At 48.4% G+C, this 25,658-nt stretch overlaps 1 protein-coding gene across 3 annotated transcripts in view; it reads left to right on the forward strand.

The window, feature by feature from the left end:
* NUP188 (nucleoporin 188) overlaps positions 1-25,658 on the forward strand; it is a 642,545-nt gene that overhangs the window by 299,027 nt on the left and 317,860 nt on the right. For all 3 annotated transcript variants that reach the window (XM_069237029.1, XM_069237030.1, XM_069237031.1), the window contains exon 15: positions 9,650-9,776. In XM_069237029.1, coding sequence (XP_069093130.1) covers positions 9,650-9,776 — 127 coding nt within the window. The remainder of the gene's footprint in view (positions 1-9,649; positions 9,777-25,658) is intronic.

Raw genomic sequence — 25,658 nt, forward strand, 5'->3', positions numbered from 1 at the left:
ATGTACACAAAAAAACACAGGAGTTTACTCACTGTACTTTCTAATACCAAAAAAGGACAAAACACTGAGACCAATCCTAGATCTCAGAACACTAAACACCTACATCAAATCAGACCACTTTCACATGGTCACGCTACAAGACGTGTTACCACTGCTAAAGCAACAAGACTACATGACAACCTTAGATCTAAAGGACGCGTATTTCCACATACCGATACATCCCTCGCACAGGAAATACCTAAGGTTCGTATTCAAAGGAATACATTACCAATTCAAAGTGTTGCTGTTCGGTATCACAACCGCACCAAGAGTATTTACAAAATGCCTAGCAGTAGTAGCTGCACACATCAGAAGGCAGCATATACACATATTCCCGTACCTAGACGATTGGCTAATCAAGACCAACTCCCTCACAAAGTGTTCACACCACACAGATTATGTCATACAAACCCTCTACAAACTCGGTTTCTCCATCAACTATACAAAATCTCACATTCTGCCGTGCAAAACACAGCAATACTTAGGAGCGACAATCAACACAACAAAGGGAATAGCCACTCCAAGTCCACAAAGGCTTCAAAATTTTCACAAGGTTATACAAGCCATGTATCTAACACAAAAGATACAGGCAAAGACGGTATTAAAACTCCTAGGCATGATGTCCTCATGCATAGCCATTGTCCCAAACGCAAGACTGCACATGAGGCCCTTACAACAGTGCCTAGCATCACAGTGGTCACATGCACAGGGTCACCTTCTAGATCTGGTGTTGATAGACCGCCAAACATACATCTCGCTTCTATGGTGGAACAGTATAAATTTAAACAAAGGGCGGCCTTTCCAAGACCCATTGCCACAATACGTGATAACAACAGATGCTTCCATGACAGGGTGGGGAGCACACCTCAATCAACACAGCATCCAAGGACAATGGGACGTACATCAAACAAAGCTGCATATAAATCACCTCGAATTGTTAGCAGTATTCCTAGCGTTGAAAGCATTTCAACCCATCATAACCCACAAATACATTCTTGTCAAAACAAACAACATGACAACAATGTATTATCTAAACAAACAGGGGGGAACACACTCGACACAGCTGTGCCTCCTGGCACAAAAGATATGGCAATGGGCAATTCACAACCACATTCGCCTAATAGCACAATTTATTCCAGGGATCCAAAATCAACTAGCAGACAATCTCTCTCGAGATCACCAACAGGTCCACGAATGGGAGATTCACCCCCAAATTCTAAACACTTACTTCAAAATTTGGGGGACACCTCAAATAGACCTATTTGCAACAAAGGAGAACGCAAAATGCCAAAACTTCGCATCCAGGTACCCACACAGGCAGTCTCAAGGCAATGCTCTATGGATGAACTGGTCAGGGATATTTGCGTACGCTTTTCCCCCCTCTCCCTCTCCTTCCATATCTAGTAAACAAATTGAGTCAAAACAAACTCAAACTCATACTAATAGCACCAACATGGGCAAGACAACCTTGGTACACAACACTACTAGACCTGTCAGTAGTACCCCATGTCAGGTTGCCCAACAGACCAGATCTGTTAACACAACACAAACAACAGATCAGGCATCCAAACCCAGCATCGCTGAATCTAGCAATCTGGCTCCTAAGATCCTAGAATTCGGACATTTAAACCTCACCCAAGAATGTATGGAAGTCATAAAACAAGCTAGAAGACCATCCACTAGACACTGCTATGCAAGCAAATGGAAAAGATTTGTTTGCTACTGCCATAATAATCAAGTTAAACCATTACATGCATCTCCAAAGGATATAGTGGGATACTTGCTACATTTACAAAAATCAAATCTAGCCTTCTCTTCCATAAAGATACACCTCGCAGCAATATCTGCATACCTGCAAATTACCCATTCAACTTCACTATTTAGGATACCTGTCATTAAAGCGTTTATGGAAGGCCTGAAAAGAATTATACCACCAAGAACACCACCTGTTCCTTCATGGAACCTCAACATCGTCTTAACAAGACTCATGGGCCCACCTTTTGAACCCATGCACTCTTGCGAAATGCAATTCTTAACGTGGAAGTTGCATTTCTCATTGCCATCACATCTCTAAGAAGAGTAAGTGAAATTCAGGCGTTTACTATACAAGAACCTTTTATTCAAATACACAAAAATAAGGTGGTCCTAAGAACCAATCCAAAATTTTTACCAAAAGTTATTTCACCGTTCCACTTAAATCAAACGGTAGAACTACCAGTGTTCTTCCCACAGCCAGACTCAGTAGCTGAAAGGGCACTACATACATTAGACATCAGAAGAGCACTAATGTACTACATTGACAGAACAAAAGAAATTAGAAAAACAAAACAACTGTTTATTGCATTTCAAAAACCTCATACAGGAAACCCAATATCAAAACAGGGTATAGCCAGATGGATAGTTAAGTGCATCCAAACCTGCTACCTTAAAGCAAAGAGAGAACTGCCCATTACACCAAAGGCACAATCAACCAGAAAGAAAGGCGCTACCATGGCCTTCCTAGGAAACATTCCAATGAACGAGATATGTAAGGCAGCCACATGGTCTACGCCTCACACATTTACTAAGCACTACTGTGTAGACGTGCTATCCGCACAACAAGCCACAGTAGGTCAAGCTGTACTAAGAACTTTATTTCAGACTACTTCCACTCCTACAGGCTGAGCCACCGCTTTTAGGGAGATAACTGCTTACTAGTCTATGCATAACATGCGTATCTACAGCGACAGATGCCACCGAACGGAAAATGTCACTTACCCAGTGTACATCTGTCGTGGCATTAGTCGCTGCAGATTCACATGTGCCCACCCACCTCCCCGGGAGCCTGTAGCCGTTTGGAAGTTATCTTCAACATTTGTACATTTGTAAATATATTACTTAAACCATATTTGGTACATACATATTCATTCCATTGCATGGGCACTATTACTAACATACACAACTCCTACCTCACCTTCTGCAGGGGAAAACATTCTAACATGGAGTCGACGCCCATGCGCAATGGAACAAAGGAGGAGGAGTCCCTCGGTCTCGTGACTCGAAAAGACTTCTTCGAAGAAAAACAACTTGTAACACTCCGACCCAATACCAGACGGCGGACTATGCACAGCATGTGAATCTGCAGCGACTAATGCCACGAACAGATGTACACTGGGTAAGTGACATTTTCCTTTTCTATCCACAAAACCTTTTGGCCTGCAATTGTCTGAGTGTGTGTTCTTCATTTATTGCCTGTGTGTGTACAACAAATGCTTAACACTACTCCTTTGATAAGCCTACTGCTCGACCACACTACCACAAAAGAGAGCATTAGAATTATCTCTTTTTGCCACTATCTTACCTCTAAGGTGAACCCTTGGACTCTGCGCATACTATTCCTTACTTTGAAATAGTGCATACAGAGCCAACTTCCTACAGTTAGTTTGTGAGCTAAGTAAAACCCTTACAAGTCTCAGTCCTGGGCTATAGGCAGCCCACCGTTGGGGGTTCAAGGCAACCCCAAAATTACCACACCAGCAGCTCGGGGCCGGTCAGGTGCATAGGTCAAAGAGGTGCCCAAAACACATAGGCGCCTATGGAGAACAGGGGTGCCCCAGTTCCAGTCTGCCAGCAGGTAAGTACCTGCGTCCTCGAGGGGCAGACCAGGGGGGCTTTGTAGAGCACTGGGGGGGACACAAGTAGGCACACAAAACACACCCTCAGCGGCACAGGGGTGGCCGGGTGCAGTGTGCAAAGCATGTGTTGAGTTTTGTATAGGTTTCAATGGAGGGACCCGGGGGTCACTAGCGGTGCAGGCAGGCACGGGGGGCTTCTCGGGACAGCCACCACCTCGGCTTGGCAGAAGGTCGCCTGGGGGTCACTCCTGCACTTCAAGTTCTGGGGGCTGCGGGTGCAGTGCTGGTTCCAGGCGTCGGGTCCCTTGTTACAGGCAGTCGCGGTCAGGGGGAGCCTCTGGATTCTCTCTGCAGGCGTCGCTGTGGGGCTCAGGGGGGGTCGTCTCTGATTACTCACGGGATCGCAATCGCTGGGGAGTCCTCCCCGAGGTGTTGGTTCTCTGTATTTCAAACCGGGGGCGTCGGGTGCAGAGTGTGAAGTCTCACGCTTCCGGCGGGAAACGTGCAGTCTTGGAAAGTTGCTTCTTTGTTGCAAAGAAGTAGCTGGTTTTGAGCAGGGCCGCTGCTCACGGGAGTTTCTTGGTCCCTTAGTCCAGGGCAGTCCTCCAAGGCTTCAGAGGTCGCTGGTCCCTGTTGGATGCGTCGCTGGTTGCAGGTTTTCGAAGTTGGAGACAGGCTGGTAGGGCTGGGGCCAAAGTACTTGTCGTCTTCCTCCTTCTCTGCAGGCTTGTAGGTCAGCAGTCCTTGTTTCTTGAGGTTGCAGGAATCTGATTTCCTGTGATCTGGGGTGCCCCTAAATACTGAATTTAGGGGTGTGTTTAGGTCTGGGAGGGAAGTAGCCAATGGCTACTGTCCTTGAGGGTGGCTACACCCTCTTCGTGCCTCCTCCCTGTGGGGAGGGGGGCACATCCCTAATCCTGTTGGGGGAATCCTCCAAACTCAAGATGGAGGATTTCTCAAGGCAGGGGTCACCTCAGCTCAGGACACCTTAGGGGCTCTCCTGACTGGTGGGTGACTCCTCCTTGTTTTTCTCATCTCCTCCAGCCTTGCTGCCAAAATTAGGGGCAGTGGCCTTTGAGGCTCACCGCCAGGTGTTACAGTTCCTGCAGGGGGAGGTGAGAAGCACCTCCACCCAGTACAGGCTTTGTTCCTGGCCACAGAGTGACAAAGGCACTCTCCCCATGTGGCCAGCATCATGTCTGGTGTGTGGCAGGCTGGCAGAAACTGGTCAGCCTACACTAGAAGTCCAATTGGTATTCAGGGGGCATCTCTAAGATGCACTCTGGGTGTATGTTACAATAAGTTGCACACTGGCATCAGTGTGCATTTATTGTGCTGAGAAGTTTGATACCAAACATCCCAGTTTTTAGTGTAGCCATTATGAAACTGTTTAGTTTGTGTTTGACAAACTCCCAGACCATATACTCTTATGGCTACCCTGCACTTACAATGTCTAAGGTTTTGCTTAGACACTGTAGGGGCATAGTGCTCATGCACCTATGCCCTCACCTGTGGTATAGTGCACCCTGCCTTAGGGCTGTAAGGCCTGTTAGAGGAGTGACTTACCTATGCCATAGGCAGTGTGAGGTTGGCATGGCACCCTGAGGGGAGTGCCATGTCGACTTAGTCATTTTCTCCCCACCAGCACACACAGGCTTGTAAGCAGTGTGTCTGTGCTGAGTGAGGGGTCCCTAGGGTGGCATAAGACATGCTGCAGCCCTTAGAGACCCTCCCTGGCATCAGGGCCCTTGCTACCAGGGGTACCAATTACAAGGGACTTACCTGGGTGCCAGGGTTGTGCCAATTGTGGAAACAATGGTACATTTTAGGTGAAAGAACACTGGCGCTGGGGCCTGGTTAGCAGGGTCCCAGCACACTTCTCAGTCAAGTCAGCATCAGTATCAGGCAAAAAGTGGGGGGTAACTGCAACAGGGAGCCATTTCTTTACAACCATGTTTCACCTACATAGCAAGGCAGCACACACTGCCCTCAGTTGTCAGCACTGGCCCAAAGAATTTGGCGTTGGGCAATCCATCACCAAGTATATCTCCTGGGTGAGTACCTCCCTGGGGTGGACACTGACTTTGCAGTCCTGTTCAGCAGGATGCAGCAATAAGTCTGAGTGCGAATGCCACCCGCAAGCCCTACTTCCTTTTTGACAGGTGGGGCACCACAAACGTAGACCTCTTTGCCATCTGCGAAAATGCAAAATGCCCAGATTTCATCTCCAGGTTTCTGCGCCCATGGTCTGTGGAAAATTTTCTGTGCAAGAACTTGTTGTAGGAAGTTGGCTCTGTATGTGCTATTTCAAAGTAAGGAATAGCATGCACAGAGTCCAAGGGTTCCCCTTAGAGGTAAAATAGTGGTAAAAATAGATAATACTAATGCTCTATTTTGTGGTAGTGTGGTCGAGCAGTAGACTTATCCAAGGAGTAGTGTTAAGCATTTGTTGCACATACACAAGACAATAAATGAGGTACACACACTCAGAGACAAATCCAGCCAATAGGTTTTTATATAGAAAAATATCTTTTCTTAGTTTATTTTAAGAACCACAGGTTCAAATTCTACATGTAATATCTCATTCGAAAGGTATTGCAGGTAAGTACTTTAGGAACTTCAAATCATCAAAATTGCATGTATACTTTTCAAGTTATTGACAAATAGCTGTTTTAAAAGTGGACACTTAGTGCAATTTTCACAGTTCCTGGGGGAGGTAAGTTTTTGTTAGTTTTACCAGGTAAGTAGGACACTTACAGGGTTCAGTTCTTGGTCCAAGGTAGCCCACCGTTGGGGGTTCAGAGCAACCCCAAAGTCACCACACCAGCAGCTCAGGGCCGGTCAGTTGCAGAGTTCGAAGTGGTGCCCAAAACACATAGGCTAGAATGGAGAGAAGGGGGTGCCCCGGTTCCGGTCTGCTTGCAGGTAAGTACCCGCGTCTTCGGAGGGCAGACCCGGGGGGTTTTGTAGGGCACCGGGGGGGACACAGGTCCACACAGAAATTTCACCCTCAGCGGCGCGGGGGCGGCCGGGTGCAGTGTAGAAACAAGCGTCGGGTTCGCAATGTTAGTCTATGAGAGATCTCGGGATCTCTTCAGCGCTGCAGGCAGGCAAGGGGGGGTTCCTCGGGGAAACCTCCACTTGGGCAAGGGAGAGGGACTCCTGGGGGTCACTTCTCCAGTGAAAGTTCGGTCCTTCAGGTCCTGGGGGCTGCGGGTGCAGGGTCTCTCCCAGGCGTCGGGACTTTAGGTTCAAAGAGTCGCGGTCAGGGGAAGCCTCGGGATTCCCTCTGCAGGCGGCGCTGTGGGGGCTCAGGGGGGACAGGTTTTGGTACTCACAGTATCAGAGTAGTCCTGGGGTCCCTCCTGAGGGGTTGGATCGCCACCAGCCGAGTCGGGGTCGCCGGGTGCAGTGTTGCAAGTCTCACGCTTCTTGCGGGGAGCTTGCAGGGTTCTTTAAAGTTGCTGGAAACAAAGTTGCAGCTTTTCTTGGAGCAGGTCCGCTGTCCTCGGGAGTTTCTTGTCTTTTCGAAGCAGGGGCAGTCCTCAGAGGATGTCGAGGTCGCTGGTCCCTTTGGAAGGCGTCGCTGGAGCAGGATCTTTGGAAGGCAGGAGACAGGCCGGTGAGTTTCTGGAGCCAAGGCAGTTGTCGTCTTCTGGTCTTCCGCTGCAGGGGTTTTCAGCTGGGCAGTCCTTCTTCTTGTAGTTGCAGGAATCTAATCTTCTAGGGTTCAGGGTAGCCCTTAAATACTAAATTTAAGGGCGTGTTTAGGTCTGGGGGGTTAGTAGCCAATGGCTACTAGCCCTGAGGGTGGGTACACCCTCTTTGTGCCTCCTCCCAAGGGGAGGGGGTCACAATCCTAACCCTATTGGGGGAATCCTCCATCTGCAAGATGGAGGATTTCTAAAAGTTAGAGTCACTTCAGCTCAGGACACCTTAGGGGCTGTCCTGACTGGCCAGTGACTCCTCCTTGTTGCTTTCTTTGTTCCCTCCAGCCTTGCCGCCAAAAGTGGGGGCCGTGGCCGGAGGGGGCGGGCAACTCCACTAAGCTGGAGTGCCCTGCTGGGCTGTGACAAAGGGGTGAGCCTTTGAGGCTCACCGCCAGGTGTCACAGCTCCTGCCTGGGGGAGGTGTTAGCATCTCCACCCAGTGCAGGCTTTGTTACTGGCCTCAGAGTGACAAAGGCACTCTCCCCATGGGGCCAGCAACATGTCTCTAGCGTGGCAGGCTGCTGGAACCAGTCAGCCTACACAGCTAGTTGGTTAAGTTTCAGGGGGCACCTCTAAGGTGCCCTCTGGGGTGTATTTTGCAATAAAATGTACACTGGCATCAGTGTGCATTTATTGTGCTGAGAAGTTTGATACCAAACTTCCCAGTTTTCAGTGTAGCCATTATGGTGCTGTGGAGTTCGTGTAAAACAGACTCCCAGACCATATACTCTTATGGCTACCCTGCACTTACAATGTCTAAGGTTTTGCTTAGACACTGTAGGGGCACAGTGCTCATGCACTGGTACCCTCACCTATGGTATAGTGCACCCTGCCTTAGGGCTGTAAGGCCTGCTAGAGGGGTGTCTTACCTATACTGCATAGGCAGTGAGAGGCTGGCATGGCACCCTGAGGGGAGTGCCATGTCGACTTACTCATTTTGTTCTCACCAGCACACACAGGCTTGTAAGCAGTGTGTCTGTGCTGAGTGAGGGGTCTCTAGGGTGGCATAAGACATGCTGCAGCCCTTAGAGACCTTTCTTGGCATCAGGGCCCTTGGTACTAGAAGTACCAGTTACAAGGGACTTATCTGAATGCCAGGGTGTGCCAATTGTGGATACAATGGTACATTTTAGGTGAAGGAACACTGGTGCTGGGGCCTGGTTAGCAGGGTCCCAGCACACTTCTCAGTCAAGTCAGCATCAGTATCAGGCAAAAAGTGGGGGGTAACTGCAACAGGGAGCCATTTCTTTACACTTGTCAAGAACCTTGCATATGGTTTTCCTCATCTCCCACTGTATGTGGTGAGGAAACTGTGAGAAACCCCTCTCACACTTATCCTGGTGGCTCCCAGGTGCCCAGATAAGCATGGTACTCAACCCTTCTAGAGATGCCCATCGTCCCACACTAAAAGATACCCAACTGGCCTGATATTATCAAAGTCCATCAAAATCAAGGGACACCTGGACCCCAGCAGCTCAACCTAGTTATCTAGCTCCTGTGATTCTGGAGTTTGGTTAACGTACCTTTCCTCAAGAAGTAGGTGGGGCACCCCAAACGTAGACCTATTTGCCAACTGCGAAAATGCAAAATGCCCATTCTGAGCAATAGAAATAGATGGTATGCTCCTGAGTTGCTTCAGAAAGCATTTCACTCCTGGGTGACCACAGTCTGTGGTACTGAGGATAACCCTTTATATCTATCCCAAACGTATACGCATGATTTTCCCAAGAAATTGAGGGGCATTCCTTGACTTCCTACGTCCTGATGAGGCCTCAATAAGCAGAGGCGGAAACATATTGACAGACTTGGAAGGATTCCTATATAAATTGTAGCAGGTGTCTAGGTAGCCTTTTGGCACATTTTGTTCTTCTTGTTATGGACTACCTTCAGGTAGATTCTGCAACAAAGGGACTGGTTACAACCACCTTTAATTTGGAAGTCACAAGGAATCCGATACACTGCGAGATGTTTCACTTGCCTGTTTTAAGTAAATTGTATATTTTTGTTGATTTTTTTGTTGTTGTTGCAGCATAATTACTAATTCTGTACATACAAAATACATAATAAATTTTCACAAAATTACTGTGCATCCAGAGACAATTTATGGTGTCACTATGGAGGCAAATTGTGTTTATCTCCCCCCTCTTTGTCCGTTTTATGTTGTTTGACATTTTTTAGCCCAGGAACTGGGGGTTATAGGGGTATTACCCTTGTTTGGTTACCTGCTCTTTCCTTCTAGTAGAGACGGTGGTACCATTACGTCTGACTGCACTTCTCTCCCTGCAGGTGTACAGTTTCCTAGACAAGATGTCTTTCTACACAGAGCTGTACAAGCACAAACCCAATGATGTGATTGCGCATGAAGATGAGACGCTGTGGAGGAGACGGGCACCCAAACTCCTCTATGCACTTGGTAAGAATCTGCTTAGTTTACAATGTCCAGAGTTCTGGTCCTCTTCCCAGATACTAAGAAGTACTTTCCTCAGCTAAATATAGTCCTCCTCCCTGCTATGAAGAAGTATTTTCCACAAAGTTCGGTGGAAGTCCCGACTCTCCTTTATTAGAGAGAAGTGGATGTTGCCCATCCTTTCCTTGAAAGAGGTGGCTTTTGTTCCAGGTGCTAGAAACTAGGCACCCATATATAAATGAGCCTCTTCTCCTTTTTTATGCAAACACGTTTCTGCCGCCCCTCCAGAGTCTCAGCTTCATTGGCGTCAACAGCACCTGAAACGGACTGTTTTACTGTTAAAAATGAGGCGCTCTAATTTACAGTGAACAGAATGCACATCTCTTCTCTTTGTACTTTTATTAGATATCTGGGTTTGTTGAAACATTTTGTCAAATGTATGTAATTTCTTTTTTAAATTTGAGCACTGGGGGCACTGAGCATTGTGGCATTTTTAGAGAGAGGCTAACTTTTTTTGTACTATTTCTGAAATATTAATTCCAGAAGTTGTACTTGCTTAAAACAACTTTATCTCTGAATTGTTACACTGAATGAAACCATTGTTTATTTAACACTGAAGTCCATTCTGAGGAAGCAGCCATGTGTTCTGCTTCAGAGGCTGATTGAGGAAGAGCATCTAGGACCCTTTCGGTTGGGTCTGATCCTCTGAATCGCTGTGAAGCTGATGATGGAGGGGAATCTCTATGAGGTCCTGGGCTTGTCTTCAACTGATGGCCTTGATATTTCTCCGGAAATGGAGATTGCAGCTGGACCACCAACTCAGGAGGTTTTCTCCTTCCACTCAGTGGTCAAGAAAGCAGCAGAGATGTTTTGTATTTACAATCACTGTCCGTGGACTTGAAAACTAAAAACCTCATGGTGGTGTCACTCCGCTCGGGGCTGACTTCGAAACCTTTGCTCCCTTTCAGTGAGGCTTTGGTGGAACCCTTCCTTGCAGCCTGAGAAAAGGCTTCTTTTGTATCAGGAGGATGCTTGTTGCTAGTCGTTATCACCCTTCTCCAGGAGACCCGACCTTCTTCTCTCACCTTTCTCCAGAAATTCTAGTTATCCATGATCCTGCTTCTCAAGTCTTCCTCAAGGTATGTTCCTGAACAGTACCATTCGAAAGGGAGTCAACGTCAATCTATCCTCTTGCCTCAAAGGCTGGGGAAAAAATGGATGGAAACAGATTTTTTTGGCGCCAGGGTGTGTGTAATATCCCTTTGGTGATGTCATTTGACATCACATCTGGCATTGATATCATGCCACAACCCCTTACTGGTGATACCAGAGCTTTGAAGCTTCCAGATCTAGTCTGACACCTGGGATTATTTTACTGGTGAGTGTAGGAAAGTACCATCTTGCCTGGCATGTTACCCCCATTTTCACAGTATGTATGTTTGTTTTGCCTATGTGTCACTGGGATCCTGCTAGCCCCGACCCCAGTGCTCATAAAGTATGCCCTGTATGTGTTCCCTTTGTGGTGCCTAATTGTATCACGGAGGCTCTACTAACCAGAACCTCAGTGTTTATGCTCTCTCTGCTTTTAAAATTGTCACTGCAGGCTAGTGACTAATTTTACCAATTCTGATTGGCACACTGGAACACCCATATAATTCCCTAATATATGGTACCTAGGTACCCAGGGTATTGCGGTTCCAGGAGATCCCTATGGGCTGCAGCATTTCTTTTGCCACCCATAGGGAGCTCAGGCAATTCTTACACAGGACTGCCACTGCAGCCTGCGTGAAATATCGTCCACGTTATTTCACAGCCAATTTCACTGCACTTAGGTAACTTATAAGTCACCTATATGTCTAACCATCACCTGGTGAAGGTTAGGTGCAAAGTTACTAAGTGTGAGGGCACCCTGGCACTAGCCAAGGTGCCCCCACATCGTTCAGGGCAACTTCCCCGAACTTTGAGAGTGCGGGGACACCATTACACACGTGCACTACATATAGGTCAATACCTATATGTAGCATCACAATGGCAACTCCGAACATGGCCATGTAACATGTCTAGGATCATGGAATTGTCACCTGTAAAGAAATGGCTCCCTGTTGCAGTTACCCCCCACTTTTTGCCTGATACTGATGCTGACTTGACTGAGAAGAGTGCTGGGACCCTGCTAACCAGGCCCCAGCACCAGTGTTCCTTCACCTAAAAAGTACCATTGTATCCACAATTGGCACACCCTGGCATTCAGATAAGTCCCTTCTAACTGGTACTTCTAGTACCAAGGGCCCTGATGCCAAGGAAGGTCTCTAAGGGCTGCAGCATGTCTTATGCCACCCTAGAGACCCCTCACTCAGCACAGACACACTGCTTACAAGCCTGTGTGTGCTGGTGAGAACAAAATGAGTAAGTCGACATGGCACTCCCCTCAGGGTGCCATGCCAGCCTCTCACTGCCTATGCAGTATAGGTAAGACACCCCTCTAGCAGGCCTTACAGCCCTAAGGCAGGGTGCACTATACCATAGGTGAGGGTACCAGTGCATGAGCATGGTACCCCTACAGTGTCTAAACAAAACCTTAGACATTGTAAGTGCAGGGTAGCCATAAGAGTATATGGTCTGGGAGTCTGTCAAACACGAACTCCACAGCACCATAATGGCTACACTGAAAACTGGGAAGTTTGGTATCAAACTTCTCAGCACAATAAATGCACACTGATGCCAGTGTACATTTTATTGTAAAATACACCCCAGAGGGCACCTTAGAGGTGCCCCCTGAAACTTAACCGACTATCTGTGTAGGCTGACTAGTTTTAGCAGCCTGCCACAAACCGAGACATGTTGCTGGCCCCATGGGGAGAGTGCCTTTGTCACTCTGAGGCCAGTAACAAAGCCTGCACTGGGTGGAGATGCTAACACCTCCCCCAGGCAGGAATTGTCACACCTGGCGGTGAGCCTCAAAGGCTCACCCCCTTTGTGCCAACCCAGCAGGACACTCCAGCTAGTGGAGTTGCCCGCCCCCTCCGGCCAGGCCCCCCTTTTTGGCGGCAAGGCCGGAGAAAATAATGAGAAAAACAAGGAGGAGTCACTGGCCAGTCAGGACAGCCCCTAAGGTGTCCTGAGCTGAAGTGACTCTAACTTTTAGAAATCCTCCATCTTGCAGATGGAGGATTCCCCCAATAGGGTTAGGATTGTGACCCCCTCCCCTTGGGAGGAGGCACAAAGAGGGTGTACCCACCCTCAGGGCTAGTAGCCATTGGCTACTAACCCCCCAGACCTAAACACGCCCTTAAATTTAGTATTTAAGGGCTACCCTGAACCCTAGAAAATTAGATTCCTGCAACTACAAGAAGAAGGACTGCCTAGCTGAAACCCCTGCAGCGGAAGACCAGAAGACGACAACTGCCTTGGCTCCAGAAACTCACCGGCCTGTCTCCTGCCTTCCAAAGATCCTGCTCCAGCGACGCCTTCCAAGGGGACCAGCGACCTCGACATCCTCTGAGGACTGCCCCTGCTTCGAAAAGACAAGAAACTCCCGAGGACAGCGGACCTGCTCCAAGAAAAGCTGCAACTTTGTTTCCAGCAGCTTTAAAGAACCCTGCAAGCTCCCCGCAAGAAGCGTGAGACTTGCAACACTGCACCCGGCGACCCCGACTCGACTGGTGGAGATCCGACACCTCAGGAGGGACCCCAGGACTACTCTGATACTGTGAGTACCAAAACCTGTCCCCCCTGAGCCCCCACAGCGCCGCCTGCAGAGGGAATCCCGAGGCTTCCCCTGACCGCGACTCTTTGAACCTAAAGTCCCGACGCCTGGGAGAGACCCTGCACCCGCAGCCCCCAGGACCCGAAGGACCGGACTTTCACTGGAGAAGTGACCCCCAGGAGTCCCTCTCCCTTGCCCAAGTGGAGGTTTCCCCGAGGAATCCCCCCCTTGCCTGCCTGCAGCGCTGAAGAGATCCCGAGATCTCTCATAGACTAACATTGCGAACCCGACGCTTGTTTCTACACTGCACCCGGCCGCCCCCGCGCCGCTGAGGGTGAAATTTCTGTGTGGACTTGTGTCCCCCCCGGTGCCCTACAAAACCCCCCTGGTCTGCCCTCCGAAGACGCGGGTACTTACCTGCAAGCAGACCGGAACCGGGGCACCCCCTTCTCTCCATTCTAGCCTATGTGTTTTGGGCACCACTTTGAACTCTGCACCTGACCGGCCCTGAGCTGCTGGTGTGGTGACTTTGGGGTTGCTCTGAACCCCCAACGGTGGGCTACCTTGGACCAAGAACTGAACCCTGTAAGTGTCTTACTTACCTGGTAAAACTAACCAAAACTTACCTCCCCTAGGAACTGTGAAAATTGCACTAAGTGTCCACTTTTAAAACAGCTATTTGTCAATAACTTGAAAAGTATACATGCAATTTTGATGATTTGAAGTTCCTAAAGTACTTACCTGCAATACCTTTCGAATGAGATATTACATGTAGAATTTGAACCTGTGGTTCTTAAAATAAACTAAGAAAAGATATTTTTCTATACAAAAACCTATTGGCTGGATTTGTCTCTGAGTGTGTGTACCTCATTTATTGTCTATGTGTATGTACAACAAATGCTTAACACTACTCCTTGGATAAGCCTACTGCTCGACCACACTACCACAAAATAGAGCATTAGTATTATCTATTTTTACCACTATTTTACCTCTAAGGGGAACCCTTGGACTCTGTGCATGCTATTCCTTACTTTGAAATAGCACATACAGAGCCAACTTCCTACATTGGTGGATCAGCGGTGGGGTACAAGACTTTGCATTTGCTGGACTACTCAGCCAATACCTGATCACACGACAAATTCCAAAATTGTCATTAGAAATAGATTTTTGCAATTTGAAAAGTTTTCTAAATTCTTAAAAGACCTGCTAGGGCCTTGTGTTAGATCCTGTTTAGCATTTCTTTTAGAGTTTAAAAGTTTGTAAAAGTTTGAATTAGACTCTAGAACCAGTTGTAGATTCTTAAAAAGTATTCCAACTTTTAGAAGCAAAATGTCTAGCACAGATGTGACTGTGGTGGAACTCGACACCACACCTTACCTCCATCTTAAGATGAGGGAGCTAAGGTCACTCTGTAAAATAAAGAAAATAACAATGGGCCCCAAACCTACCAAAATACAGCTCCAGGAGCTTTTGGCAGAGTTTGAAAAGGCCAACCCCTCTGAGGGTGGCAACTCAGAGGAAGAGGATAGTGACTTGGAGGACAATTCCCCCCTACCAGTCCTATCTAGGGAGAACAGGGTCCCTCAAACCCTGACTCCAAAAATAATAGTCAGAGATGCTGGTTCCCTCACAGGAGAGACCAACACCTCTGAAATCACTGAGGATAACCCCAGTGAAGAGGACATCCAGTTAGCCAGGATGGCCAAAAGATTGGCTTTGGAAAGACAGATCCTAGCCATAGAAAGGGAAAGAAAAGAGATGGGCCTAGGTCCCATCGATGGTGGCAGCAACTTAAATAGGGTCAGAGATTCTCCTGACATCCTAACAATCCCCAAAGGGATTGTAACAAAATATGAAGATGGTGATGACATCACCAAATGGTTCACAGCTTTTGAGAGGGCTTGTGTAACCAGAAAAGTAAACAGATCTCACTGGGGTGCTCTCCTTTGGGAAATGTTCACTGGAAAGTGTAGGGATAGACTCCTCACACTCTCTGGAAAAGATGCAGAATCTTATGACCTCATGAAGGGTACCCTGATTGAGGGCTTTGGATTCTCCACTGAGGAGTATAGAATTAGATTCAGGGGGGCTCAAAAATCCTCGAGCCAGACCTGGGTTGATTTTGTAGACTACTCAGTAAAAACACTAGATGGTTGGTTAACTGGAAATGAAGTGTGTGACTATGTTGGGCTTTATAATTTGTTTATGAAAGAACACATTCTAAGTAACTGCTTCAATGAAAAGTTGCATCAGTATCTGGTAGACCTAGGTCCAATTTCTCCCCAAGAATTGGGAAAGAAGGCAGACCACTGGGTCAAGACTAGGGTAACCAAAACTTCCACTGGGGGTGACCAAAAGAAAGGGGTTACAAAAACTCCCCAGGAGAAAGTGGGTGACACTAGAAACAAAGAAAAAGAGTCCTCTGTAGGCCCCCAAAAACCAGAACAGGTGGGTGGGCCCCAAGACACAACCCAAAACAAAGGTGGGTACCAGGGTAAGAACTGGGATGCCACTAAGGCATGGTGCCACAACTGTAAACAGTCTGGGCACCACACCAAGGACACTTCTTGTCCCAAAAACAAACCCCAGAACAAAATTCCTGGGGTAACCAGTGTAGCCATGGGAGATGACTCCTCAGATGAGGAGGTCTTCCTAGCCTTCAACTGGAAACAGGGCCCAACAGGTGAGTTGGAGATTCCAGAGGGAAGTAGACACTTCCACCACCTACTGGTGAATGGAATCCCAACCACTGCCCTGAGAGACACTTGTGCCAGTCACACTATTGTGCATGACAGGCTGGTGCTCTCAAACCAGTACATCCCAGGTGAGACTGCCAGGGTAAGAGTTAGCCTAGATAGGGTCACTAAGAGGCCTGTGGCTTTAGTGCCCATAGAAGTGGGTGGCACTCTTAGCTGGAGAAGGGTAGTAGTCAGTACAGACCTCCCCCTCGATTGTCTCCTTGGAAATGACTACCCAGAGGTTAGTCAGAGCCCAAGAGAGAAACTGGTACAGTGCCAGTCCTCTCCCAAGGATTCTGGAAGTCCTGCCTCTGCAGTAAATGCAAGCAGGCCCCAGAAGAAGAAGAAAAGAAAACAGAGTAGGAAGGGTGGACAACCTTTAGCCAAGGTTACAGCAAGCCAAGGAGATTCTGCTCCAGTAGGGGAGAACTCCAAAAATGGCCCTGATAAAGTCCAACCTGACCCACAAGAAGTCCTGGCTAGTCAGGCAACTGTTAAACCGGAGTGGGTGGCTCCTCAGCTAACAGAAGAAAGAGTGGAAGAAGGGTGTTTACTACAAGATGTGGTAACCCCCCACTCCAATACAGCAGACAGGCAACCTGAACCCAAAGAAGCCTGTAACTTAGCCCCTTCCCTTTTAGGTGAAGAGCTAAAGGTGTGGTTCTGGGCACTGACAGCTGTCAGTGGCCTCTGCTGGGTGTTAGCCTTTATGGCTGCACTATCCTTAGCATGGTGGTCTGACCCCATGCCAAATAGCAAGTTAGGCCCCCTGACCCTATTGGTCATGGTGGGGTTACTCCAGCTCTGGGTAACCTCTCTGGGTAAGCTAGGGGTAACCCTGGCCAAGATAAAGTTAGCAGAGGTGGATACCTCTAAGACCAAAATAGAAAGAATGGGTGGAGACATTGAAGAGGCAGACAAGAGGCAATTCAGACTAGGTCCTATCACTGTGGAAGTAGGTCAGTTCCCCAAAGGGAATGACCTGAACAGAAGGATGTAAGGCAGAGTAGGCCCTGCAACTAACCAGCCTATTTCTCCTACTCTTCCTCGCCTGACAGACTAGGAAGACTCTCCCAGCTTGGGCTGAGTCTCCTGGCCTGTGGGCTGGGGGGGGCTTGTGTAAAGAAATGGCTCCCTGTTGCAGTTACCCCCCACTTTTTGCCTGATACTGATGCTGACTTGACTGAGAAGAGTGCTGGGACCCTGCTAACCAGGCCCCAGCACCAGTGTTCCTTCACCTAAAAAGTACCATTGTATCCACAATTGGCACACCCTGGCATTCAGATAAGTCCCTTCTAACTGGTACTTCTAGTACCAAGGGCCCTGATGCCAAGGAAGGTCTCTAAGGGCTGCAGCATGTCTTATGCCACCCTAGAGACCCCTCACTCAGCACAGACACACTGCTTACAAGCCTGTGTGTGCTGGTGAGAACAAAATGAGTAAGTCGACATGGCACTCCCCTCAGGGTGCCATGCCAGCCTCTCACTGCCTATGCAGTATAGGTAAGACACCCCTCTAGCAGGCCTTACAGCCCTAAGGCAGGGTGCACTATACCATAGGTGAGGGTACCAGTGCATGAGCATGGTACCCCTACAGTGTCTAAACAAAACCTTAGACATTGTAAGTGCAGGGTAGCCATAAGAGTATATGGTCTGGGAGTCTGTCAAACACGAACTCCACAGCACCATAATGGCTACACTGAAAACTGGGAAGTTTGGTATCAAACTTCTCAGCACAATAAATGCACACTGATGCCAGTGTACATTTTATTGTAAAATACACCCCAGAGGGCACCTTAGAGGTGCCCCCTGAAACTTAACCGACTATCTGTGTAGGCTGACTAGTTTTAGCAGCCTGCCACAAACCGAGACATGTTGCTGGCCCCATGGGGAGAGTGCCTTTGTCACTCTGAGGCCAGTAACAAAGCCTGCACTGGGTGGAGATGCTAACACCTCCCCCAGGCAGGAATTGTCACACCTGGCGGTGAGCCTCAAAGGCTCACCTCCTTTGTGCCAACCCAGCAGGACACTCCAGCTAGTGGAGTTGCCCGCCCCCTCCGGCCAGGCCCCCCTTTTTGGCGGCAAGGCCGGAGAAAATAATGAGAAAAACAAGGAGGAGTCACTGGCCAGTCAGGACAGCCCCTAAGGTGTCCTGAGCTGAAGTGACTCTAACTTTTAGAAATCCTCCATCTTGCAGATGGAGGATTCCCCCAATAGGGTTAGGATTGTGACCCCCTCCCCTTGGGAGGAGGCACAAAGAGGGTGTACCCACCCTCAGGGCTAGTAGCCATTGGCTACTAACCCCCCAGACCTAAACACGCCCTTAAATTTAGTATTTAAGGGCTACCCTGAACCCTAGAAAATTAGATTCCTGCAACTACAAGAAGAAGGACTGCCTAGCTGAAACCCCTGCAGCGGAAGACCAGAAGACGACAACTGCCTTGGCTCCAGAAACTCACCGGCCTGTCTCCTGCCTTCCAAAGATCCTGCTCCAGCGACGCCTTCCAAGGGGACCAGCGACCTCGACATCCTCTGAGGACTGCCCCTGCTTCGAAAAGACAAGAAACTCCCGAGGACAGCGGACCTGCTCCAAGAAAAGCTGCAACTTTGTTTCCAGCAGCTTTAAAGAACCCTGCAAGCTCCCCGCAAGAAGCGTGAGACTTGCAACACTGCACCCGGCGACCCCGACTCGACTGGTGGAGATCCGACACCTCAGGAGGGACCCCAGGACTACTCTGATACTGTGAGTACCAAAACCTGTCCCCCCTGAGCCCCCACAGCGCCGCCTGCAGAGGGAATCCCGAGGCTTCCCCTGACCGCGACTCTTTGAACCTAAAGTCCCGACGCCTGGGAGAGACCCTGCACCCGCAGCCCCCAGGACCCGAAGGACCGGACTTTCACTGGAGAAGTGACCCCCAGGAGTCCCTCTCCCTTGCCCAAGTGGAGGTTTCCCCGAGGAATCCCCCCCTTGCCTGCCTGCAGCGCTGAAGAGATCCCGAGATCTCTCATAGACTAACATTGCGAACCCGACGCTTGTTTCTACACTGCACCCGGCCGCCCCCGCGCCGCTGAGGGTGAAATTTCTGTGTGGACTTGTGTCCCCCCCGGTGCCCTACAAAACCCCCCTGGTCTGCCCTCCGAAGACGCGGGTACTTACCTGCAAGCAGACCGGAACCGGGGCACCCCCTTCTCTCCATTCTAGCCTATGTGTTTTGGGCACCACTTTGAACTCTGCACCTGACCGGCCCTGAGCTGCTGGTGTGGTGACTTTGGGGTTGCTCTGAACCCCCAACGGTGGGCTACCTTGGACCAAGAACTGAACCCTGTAAGTGTCTTACTTACCTGGTAAAACTAACCAAAACTTACCTCCCCTAGGAACTGTGAAAATTGCACTAAGTGTCCACTTTTAAAACAGCTATTTGTCAATAACTTGAAAAGTATACATGCAATTTTGATGATTTGAAGTTCCTAAAGTACTTACCTGCAATACCTTTCGAATGAGATATTACATGTAGAATTTGAACCTGTGGTTCTTAAAATAAACTAAGAAAAGATATTTTTCTATACAAAAACCTATTGGCTGGATTTGTCTCTGAGTGTGTGTACCTCATTTATTGTCTATGTGTATGTACAACAAATGCTTAACACTACTCCTTGGATAAGCCTACTGCTCGACCACACTACCACAAAATAGAGCATTAGTATTATCTATTTTTACCACTATTTTACCTCTAAGGGGAACCCTTGGACTCTGTGCATGCTATTCCTTACTTTGAAATAGCACATACAGAGCCAACTTCCTACATCACCCCAATACCATTATGGTATTGTGGGGACAATTCCATGCATCCCCGGGTCTCTAGCATAGAACCTGGGTACTGCCAAAATAGCTCTCTGGAGTTTTCCTGGCAGCTGCTGCCAACCCTCAGACAGGTTTCTGCCCGCCTGGGGTCTGGGTCTAGTTCTAATAAGGCATCCACGGCGGTTATTCCGTGATCTTCCTCAAAACTAAAATTATTTTCTTGAGCGACCTGGAAAGAGAATTTTTTCCTTAAATTACATTATGAACAATAGCCACAGAAGCTCCTCTGCCCCAGTCTACATCCACAGTTAGTCTTGTCAGCTACATTTGATTGTCTTCTACCAGATTTCCTCCTACATTTTCACCCTCAAAATAGTCTCTTTTCTCTCCAGTGTCTTCTGCCTCATTGATGAGGAAGACCTTGGTGAACTCCCCATGTCAAACTTAAACGTCCCATTGACAGTCTTGTCAGTGACCGGTAGAAAAAAATAACTTATGGCTCTCGTATGTATACAGCTATATGTTTCCTCTCACGTAATTTCAGTTTTAATTGAGCGTTTTCTACACGTGGAAATGCCCCCACAGTGGTTGGATCATCCTCCACAACATTTGTGTTTTTCTCGAATGAACCATGCATGCCAGTTATTCTGCTGCACATCCTGCGTGAAAGAGATCCCATTCCATCTAGATGAGCACTTCAGATCCAACTCTCATCCTAGTAACCTGAGGGATACCCCAGGGATCCTTCTACTTCTAGTAGTAATCCAAAGCCACCATTGTTCTCTGCAGGGTCCCACAAGCTTCCAAGCCTGTACCTGGAACCTCTGGGGCCCTCCAGGCCATCAAGATCCATCAGTAAACAGGAGATGCCCAGCTCTACCTATATATCACATTATGAAATGTCACAGCTCTGCTCAAAGGTTGTCTTCTGACCTTCTAGACCTTGATGCCTAAATTGTATTTGAAGCTCAGCCTGTTTGTACTAATCCCAAGCGACATCTGATGACAATGGCTCACAAGTGACCCGTCACATGTCGCCAGCATAGGACCATCCAGTGTTTCAGAACTCACGCACAGATGCAAAACGCTCCCACCCTCTTACCATCAAATCTTTTTTAGGCTTTTAAATTAGGTTTGTGCTGAGGTCCAATTCTGAGAGGTCCTGATTTGAACGAGGTAGTCAAACTGGCATATACCAGAGACCAGATAGCTCTCTGCGGGAAGATCCTCCCGTGAGTTCAAACTTTGAAATGAACAAGTTCGATGGCATCTGTCGCTGTAGATACGCATGTTCTGCAATAGCTCGCCATCTGGTGTTGGGCCGGAGTGTTACAAGTTGTTTTTCTTCGAAGAAGTCTTTCGAGTCACGGGACCGAGTGACTCCTCCTTTTGTCTCCATTGCGCATGGGCGTCGACTCCATCTTCGATTGTTTTTTTTTCCGCCATCGGGTTCGGACGTGTTCCTGTCGCTCCGAGTTTCGGAACGGAAAATTAGCTAATTTCGGAAGATTTTCGTCGGTATTGTTGCGTTCGGGATCGGCGTACTTAGATTCCACACCGCATCGAAGATCGAAGAGCTCCGGTGCCCTTCGGGGTAGTTTTTCGATCCTCCGTCGGGGCCTGGTCGGCCCGACCGCGTGCTGAAGAACGCCGATGGAACGGACCCCGTTCCGTTTCTGCCCCAAATGCCACAATAAATACCCCTACACAGACCAACACTTGGTCTGCAACCTGTGCCTGTCACCTGAGCACAGCGAAGACACCTGCGAGGCCTGTCGTGCGTTCCGGTCCCGAAAAACACTCCGAGACCGTCGAGCCAGAAGACTTCAGATGGCGTCCGCACCGACAGCCCAACGGGAGTTCGAGGAACAGGAAGAGGAAGGTACCTTCTCGATCCAAGACTCAGACTCCGAAGGATTCGACGATACACAAACCGTGAGTAAGACGTCGAAATCCACTCAGAGGAACATTTACAAGGCCCAGGGGACGCCACTGCCACCAGGCCATGGCTCGACCCATAAATTCGGTGACCGACCGTCGGCACCGAAAAAGGCCCAAACAGTGCCGAGATCGTCCGACTCCGGTCGAGACACCGGCACGCAGCCTTCTCGGGACCGAGAAAGTGCTGGAGACAAGCCTCGACACCGAGATGCCGGTGTGGACACGGCTCGACGCCGAGACAGCGGCACCGAAACAGATCGACGCCGAGAGGTTTCGGCCCCGAAAAGGAAAAAAGTCACCTCGGAGCCGAAAAAACACGCAGACAAAGTTTCGATGCCGAAAGAAACTGCAAGCGACCCAGCTTCAGGCTCTTATACAGAAGAGCACTCGCTAACCTCCCCAATGCAGAAGCATAGGTTTGAGGAAGAGCTACAAGCAACTGATGTGGACCATACGCAAAAGCGTATCTTCATTCAGCAGGGGACAGGAAAAATAAGCACCCTTCCCCCCATTAGGAGAAAGAGAAGGTTGGAGTTCCAGACGGAACAAACACCACAACCAAAAGTGGTGAAAAGAGTTACACCACCACCCTCTCCTCTGCCCGTGATTAACGTTTCACCAGCACAAACTCCATCACACTCCCCAGCTCACACCACCATGAGCCAGGGTGACCAAGATCAGGACGCATGGGACCTATACGACGCCCCAGTGTCAGATAACAGTCCGGAGGCATACCCTACAAAGCCATCTCCACCAGAAGACAGCACCGCGTACTCTCAAGTGGTGGCTAGAGCAGCACAATTTCACCACGTAAGCCTCCACTCAGAACAGGTCGAGGATGATTTCTTATTCAACACACTCTCCTCCACCCACAGCTCATACCAAAGCCTGCCTATGCTCCCTGGTATGCTCCGGCACGCAAAAGACATCTTTAAGGAGCCGGTCAAAAGTAGGGCAATCACACCAAGGGTGGAAAAAAAGTATAAGCCGCCTCCTACGGACCCGGTTTTCATCACTACACAGCTGCCACCAGACTCTGTCGTTGTAGGAGCAGCTAGGAAAAGGGCCAACTCTCACACATCTGGAGATGCACCACCCCCAGATAAAGAAAGCCGCAAGTTCGATGCAGCTGGTAAAAGAGTCGCAGCACAAGCTGCAAACCAGTGGCGCATCGCGAACTCCCAGGCACTACTTGCGCGCTATGACAGAGCCCACTGGGACGAGATGCAACATCTCATTGAACATCTGCCCAAGGACTTACAAAATAGGGCAAAACAAGTGGTTGAGGAGGGACAGACCATCTCCAACAACCAGATACGCTCCTCCATGGACGCTGCAGATACAGCTGCACGGACAATTAATACATCTGTAACTATCAGAAGGCATGCATGGCTCCGAACGTCTGGATTTAAACCAGAGATTCAACAAGCAGTTCTCAATATGCCTTTTAATGAAAAAGAACTGTTCGGTCCAGAAGTGGACACAGCGATTGAGAAACTCAAAAAAGATACGGACACTGCCAAAGCCATGGGCGCACTCTACTCCCCGCAGAGCAGAGGGAATTACAGCACATTCCGTAAAACGCCCTTTCGAGGGGGGTTTCGGGGTCAAAGCACACAAGCCAGCACCTCACAAGCCACACCGTCCAGTTACCAAGGACAGTATAGAGGAGGTTTTCGGGGACAATATAGAGGAGGGCAATTCCCTAGAAATAGAGGAAGATTTCAAAGCCCCAAAACCCCTACTACTAAACAGTGACTCACATGTCACTCACCCCCTCCACACAACACCAGTGGGGGGAAGAATAGGTCATTATTACAAAGCATGGGAGAAAATCACTACAGACACTTGGGTTCTAGCAATTATCCAACATGGTTATTGCATAGAATTTCTACAATTCCCTCCAAACATACCACCAAAAGCACAAAATTTAACAACACACCATTCCAATCTCCTGGAGATAGAAGTGCAGGCACTATTGCAAAAGAATGCAATCGAATTAGTGCCAAACACACAAATAAACACAGGAGTTTACTCACTGTACTTTCTGATACCAAAGAAGGACAAAACACTGAGACCAATCCTAGACCTCAGAGTAGTGAACACTTTCATCAAATCAGACCACTTCCACATGGTCACACTACAAGAAGTATTGCCATTGCTAAAACTACACGACTACATGGCAACTTTAGACCTCAAGGATGCTTATTTCCATATACCAATACACCCATCGCACAGGAAATACCTAAGGTTTGTATTCAAAGGAATACATTACCAATTCAAGGTACTGCCTTTCGGATTAACAACCGCACCAAGAGTCTTTACCAAATGTCTAGCGGTAGTCGCTGCACACATAAGAAGGCAGCAAATACATGTGTTCCCATATTTGGACGACTGGCTAATCAAGGCCCATTCGTTCATACAGTGCTCAAATCACACAAATCAGATCATACAAACCCTCTTCAAACTCGGGTTCACCGTCAACTTTACAAAATCCAACATTCTGCCGCGCAAGGTACAACAATACCTAGGAGCCATAATAGACACATCAAAGGGAGTAGCCACTCCAAGTCCACAAAGAATTCTAAATTTCAACACCATCATACAACGCATGTATCCAACACAAAAGATACAGGCAAAGATGGTATTACAACTCCTAGGCATGATGTCTTCATGCATAGCCATTGTCCCAAACGCAAGACTGCACATGAGGCCCTTACAACAATGCCTAGCATCACAGTGGTCTCAAGCACAGGGTCACCTTCTAGATCTGGTGTTAATAGACCGCCAAACTTACCTCTCGCTTCTGTGGTGGAACAACATAAATTTAAACAAGGGGCGGCCTTTCCAAGACCCAGTGCCACAATACGTAATAACAACAGATGCTTCCATGACAGGGTGGGGAGCACACCTCGATCAACACAGCATACAAGGACAATGGAACGTACATCAAACAAAACTGCATATCAATCACCTAGAACTTCTAGCAGTTTTTCAAGCACTAAAAGCCTTCCAACCAATAATAGTTCACAAATACATTCTCGTCAAAACAGACAACATGACAACAATGTATTATCTAAACAAGCAGGGGGGGACGCACTCCACGCAGTTAAGCCTGCTAGCACAAAAAATTTGGCATTGGGCAATTCACAACCAAATTCGCCTAATAGCACAGTTTATACCAGGGATCCAAAATCAACTCGCAGACAATCTCTCTCGAGATCATCAACAAGTCCACGAATGGGAAATTCACCCCCAAATTCTGAACACTTATTTCAAACTCTGGGGAAAACCTCAGATAGACTTGTTTGCGACAAGGGAGAACGCAAAATGCCAAAACTTCGCATCCAGATACCCACACAAACAATCCCAAGGCAATGCCCTATGGATGAACTGGTCAGGGATATTTGCTTACGCTTTTCCTCCTCTCCCTCTCCTTCCTTACCTGGTAAACAAACTCAGTCAAAGCAAACTCAAACTCATATTGATAGCACCAACTTGGGCAAGGCAACCCTGGTACACAACGCTGCTAGACCTATCAGTGGTACCCTGCATCAAATTGCCCAACAGGCCAGATCTGTTGACACAGCACAACCAAAAGATCAGACACCCAGATCCAGCATCGCTGAATCTAGCAATCTGGCTCCTGAAATCCTAGAATTCGGGCACTTACAACTTACCCAAGAATGTATGGAAGTCATAAAA

The sequence above is a fragment of the Pleurodeles waltl genome, chromosome 6, assembly GCF_031143425.1.
Source record: "Pleurodeles waltl isolate 20211129_DDA chromosome 6, aPleWal1.hap1.20221129, whole genome shotgun sequence".
Lineage (NCBI taxonomy): Eukaryota > Metazoa > Chordata > Amphibia > Caudata > Salamandridae > Pleurodeles > Pleurodeles waltl.